We start from the raw sequence: 5,008 nt of genomic DNA, 5'->3' as shown, positions 1-5,008 counted from the left end.
GTGTCCACCACCTTCTCCCTGGCCCACTGCCTAGAAGACTGCATCAGCCTCCTCGCTGGCTTCTTTGCCTTCCTAAATCTACTCTCCACACAAAAGCCAAAGTGGTCTTTGTTAAAGCTTGCGCAAAACCCTTCAATGTCCCTCAGTTCTCACCAAGTAGAACCCAACATTACCTTAACTCCTTGCTCCCCAGCCCCCATCACACTCTACTACCTTTCTGACCTTGTCTACCACTCTCCCCCTCACTCATTCTGTTCTAGCCTTGCTATTCTGCAAATGTGGCCAAGCATGCTCGTACCTCAGGGCTTTTGCACTTGCTGTTCCATCTGCCTGGATGCTCTTCCCCCAGATATTGATGTGGCTCACTCCTAACCTTTTCAGATCTTTACTCAAATGTCACCTTCTCAGTGAGAACTTCCCTGATCATTCTATTTTTAACTTACAACCCTATCCCCTCTCATACTTTACTCTTTTTCCCTCTTATCCTGCTTTCATTTTCTGCACAATATATATCATCTTTTAACACAATGCATGATAGTTTAGAGTGTCAGCATTACGAGGGTAGGGTCTTTAGTCCGTTTTGTTCACTGCCATACGTCGAGTGCCTAGAACAGTACCTGGCACACAGTAGGTTTTGATGAATAGGTATTGAATGAGCCCTCATTCCAGGCCATAACAGCCCCGCCACCCATCCCTCTGGCTCCAGCCCTCATCCATCTCTCGTGTCAGTCATCCCCTTCTCTCTGAAGGGTCTCCTGGTCCTGGTCCACGTGGCCGACTGGGCAGAAACAGATCTGGTCTCCTGTTTCTGTGCAGCATGATAGTTTCAGAAGGCAGCGAGCAGCCTGTGCCTGAAAGTGCATAAGCAGAGGCTGCGGGCTGTGTGTATAAGAGGATTCCTGACTCTGCTGGAGGCCACACTGCAGGACCTGTAGGGCCCTTCTAACTCACACTGATTCTGTGAAAAGCCATGAAGTCCCACAATATCATCAATTATCACATTCTACTTTTTAGAGGCTACATCAGTGCCCTTGTCTCATCCTCTGTGCCCTCTGCAACTAACCCTTATCTCCCAGGCTCTGAGCTCCGTAAGGTAAAAACTGGGTTCGAATATCATCTTCAGCTGCTTCAGCCAGCACCAGCAGCCACCAGGGCTTCATTTAACAAGCAGTCAAGAAGTTCCTCCATGGGCCACCATGGTGCTGCTCCCAGACTCTGGGCTCAGACAGCTGGCTTGAATCCTGCTCACTCACTGCCCACCAGTGAGACCCTGAACAGTGACTCAACCTTTCTGAGCTTCCTTCTCCTTTGCTTTGAAGCAAGGATAAGACCAGGACACTGGCGCTGCAAGTCTAGGGTTCCCTGAGAAAAACTTCCTTTTAGGACAGTCTGCTGGGGTTATGGAACACCAACAGAACTGTGATGGATGAAAGAAGCCCAAACAACCTCGACAAAATAAAGCCAACAGAAACCAGCCATTTCCAAGCTCAGGCCTATTTCTATTTTGCAAGAGCCTGAACATACCTTCAGGCTGCAGAGTTCCCAGGTTTCTGATAAGCCCACCTGAATGGACCTTTTTGCAATGCAAATTTATTATTTTGCCAGATCAAGAAATTGAAGTTCAGGGCAAGGCACTCTGAGCAGCAAGGGGGAAACCTTGCCCAGTGTCACCCAGCTGGGACAGGGTGAAGCAGGACACTTGGGTCTGTTTCTGGGCAAAATCTTTAGCTCTTAGCCACTGCTTCAGACTTTGGAGAAAGTCCCTTCTTTTCACTTTCGCATCCCATAGGCTGAGCCAGGGAGGGCTGGTTTTGAATTGCTTAGGGACTTGGGCCTCAGTTGCCTTATCTGTGAAATGAAGGTAAAGGGACATGCAGCTAACATTGATAGGACACTTGTTTTGTGCCAGGTATGCTAAGCACTGCACATGTGTCCAACCATTTAATTCTCACAATAACTTCCATAAAGTCAGGTACAATTATTGTCACCACTTTACCAGCTAGAAAATGGAGGCATAGAGAGGTGAAGTAATGTGCCCACCCGCCTTTCAAAGTTGTCATAGGGACTGGAGATAACACAGGGAAATACCAGGTACATAATGGGTATTTGGTCAATAGTATGGCTCCACCAAGCACCAGCTGTGTGACGTTGGGCAAGTTACTTAATTTTGAGCTGCAGACATGCAAGTATGCTGTGAGGATGAATTGAAAGCACCGCACACAGTGCCTGGCACATGATAAGTACCATTATTTATCAGCAGCATCGTCTTTGGTGGTAAGTAGCAAATCTTTGTCTTCTGAAGTGAATTTATTTTAGAAAAAAGCTAAAATTCATATGGAATTGAGTCTGGTGACTAATGCCAGCAATAGGCTGAAAAATGTCATTTTTAGACCAAAATAAGGTATAATTATAGAGCCTCAAGACTGGTTTTCTTTGGAGGAAGGCTTGGTGTACTGGTGGCAGATCGGAAGGTGCTAGAGGTTATGTGTGTCCCTGCTCTGAATCTTACCCTAAATTGACCTTCATTTTAACCAGAATCTTGATGCCTCATCTTAAATACACCCCATCCAAATCTGATCATTTACACTGCCTCTAAGCTCCCCACACGTGCTCACTGCTCTAGCCCCACCAAAACCCAGAAGTTTCTTTTTATTCTTTTCTGAGTTCTGCTTAGCTACTTTCTGTTCCTGCCATGATCTGGATTCATTCTAATTCTCAAAAGATTTTTTAAAAATGTAATTGCATTCAAAGCATAAAAAAATTGAATATATTCTCAAAAGTAACAAGTAAATGTTAAAAGATTCTTTTTAATTAAAATTATTTTTCACGTATTTTCAAAAGTGACTTTTCTTCTAATACGTTCCAAATTATATATTAAAATTAAAAGTAAATATAGTTTATAACTAATGAACATCAAACATTTAATCACATTTAAACGGTTCTGGAAATTTGCTTCACATCTCCAGACCTACATATATAGAAACTTAACAGTCACATGAATTGTTTTAATATGATAAAATGTTCTTCAGCTGCCAAGTGCAACTGTTATGAATATCATGCTAATTTCATGAGAACCTTAGAATGTGAAAAGAAGTAAGAAAATAGAGATGGGGATTGAATGAAAGGGTCAGGCATTTGTTATGCAAGTATCTCACATCCATGCAACCTGGAAAAAAGATGTGAGAGATGAATTCATCTTTCCTTTCACTTAAGAGCTTCTGCAGTTCAAATCCTCCCCACCCAACAAAGCCATGGCCATCTCTGACGTTGGCCAAGCTCAGCCACACATCTCTGGCAGTCCAGGACAGACACGTTTGGTTTGGAGAACAGTGGGCAAGAGATGAGGAGAAGTGCTTCCTGGGGCCTGAGAGAGTTTACAGTCTGTAGGGTTAGAGCTGAGGCCCAAGTTCTTAGTTATATACTCAATTGAAGTTTCAGATCTCAGGACCCCTCTGAAGTGAGGGTCTTAGGCAGGAACACTCTTGTCCTGGTCAGGGGGTGGTACTGCTCTATTATGCCAAGTTTTTTGCTGCCTGGCACATTTCTTATAAGCCGCGCCTTATGCCTGGAACATTCTCTTTCTCTATCTTTGAAATCCTTCAGGCCTCACTTTAAAAATTTCCCTCTCAGTCGGCCTTGTCTGTCTTCTAAATCTAGACTGGATCTCACCTCCTATTCTCATGCAATCTAGTTCTTTTCCTTCTTGGCATTTATTACAATTAACAATAATGAGAGCATTATAACTAATTGTGTATATATTTCTTTAACATTTTTCTCACAAGAATGTAAGCTCCTTTCATCTGTCACTGAATGATCAGTGCTTGGCACATAGTTGGTGCCCAGGAAATATTTGTTGACCAAATTTCAGCCGTAATTTTCCTTACTTTTCATATCAGGGTGTTAATGTCTGCCTCATAAATATTACTGTGAGTGTAAAGAGAGAATGGGAGCAAGGTGTCTGACATACAGTAGGTGGTCCAGAAATACTATTATTATTATACATTCAGAGGCAAGTGAGAACTAAGGAATCTCGGAGGCAGGGACTTGAGAGCTATTTAGAGTTGGATAGGTTTTGTGGATAGTGAAGGCATTCCAAGAGGAACAGCTTGAGCAAAGGCATGGAGGAGAGACATTATAAAGGCAGTAAGGAAACCTATGTGACTGAAGAGTAGGTTTCAGACATCCTTATAGTTAGAATGGTAGACTGGGGCCAGATCAGAGAGAGCCTTGAATGCCAAACCAGCACATTTAAACTTAAACCTTAGGCATTATGGAACCAATGAATGTTTTTGAGCAAATGTGTCAACTGGAGAAGTAGCATTTTGGAAAAATTAATTATGGCAAATCTGAATCACGTGGACAAGGTAGTGAATGAAGTAAGACAAAAAGCCTGACCATTTCATTCAATCCCCATCTCTATTCCTTGTGACTGTATAAAATATGCAAGGGTTAGAGGCAAAAGCTCTGACAGTAGACAGATCCGGATTCAAGTCCTGGCTTGGCAACATTGTGATCTTGCTGACACCTCCCCGAGCCTCAGTTTCTCTACCAATAAAATGGAAATAATCTGTACCCTGCCTATCTCACTGGACTCTTGTGAGAATCAAATGAAATAAAGAATGTACTCATTAATTCACTCACTCAAAAAAATGAACTCCAATCATGTGTCAAGTTGTGATGTAAATGTTGGGGAGACAGAGATTAAGTAGAAGTGCTCTGAAAAGGCGCAGGTAATTACCAAGTACTGAGGACTCACTGCGTGCAGTTGTCCTCCTGTCATCTCACTTAATCTGCACAATACCCCTACCGACTGATACTATTATCAAACCCATTTTGTAAACGAGGAAACAGAAGCCTAGAGATGCTAAGTCACCCAGGGACGTTCGGCCCTTAAATGGCAGCATTCAGGGCTTGGGCTCAGGGATGACTATACCTGAGATGATCTTTGAACACATCTGGCTATTTCCAACCTCGAGGCCTTTATCTCCCTTTTCCCTTTCCAGGTAGC

At 43.2% G+C, this 5,008-nt stretch overlaps 1 protein-coding gene across 1 annotated transcript in view; it reads left to right on the top strand.

Annotated features, from left to right (window-relative positions):
- The first annotated feature begins 4,118 nt into the window (after positions 1-4,118).
- TULP1 (tubby like protein 1) overlaps positions 4,119-5,008 on the top strand; it is a 13,685-nt gene continuing 12,795 nt past the window's right edge. The window contains exon 1 of the mRNA XM_011373553.2: positions 4,119-4,143. Within this exon, the coding sequence (XP_011371855.1) occupies positions 4,119-4,143 (25 nt within the window). The remainder of the gene's footprint in view (positions 4,144-5,008) is intronic.

The sequence above is a fragment of the Pteropus vampyrus genome, unplaced genomic scaffold (genome assembly GCF_000151845.1).
Source record: "Pteropus vampyrus isolate Shadow unplaced genomic scaffold, Pvam_2.0 Scaffold225, whole genome shotgun sequence".
Classification (NCBI taxonomy): domain Eukaryota; kingdom Metazoa; phylum Chordata; class Mammalia; order Chiroptera; family Pteropodidae; genus Pteropus; species Pteropus vampyrus.
The sequence above is the reverse complement of the archived record's forward strand: the minus strand, read 5'-3'. Positions and strand labels throughout refer to the sequence as shown.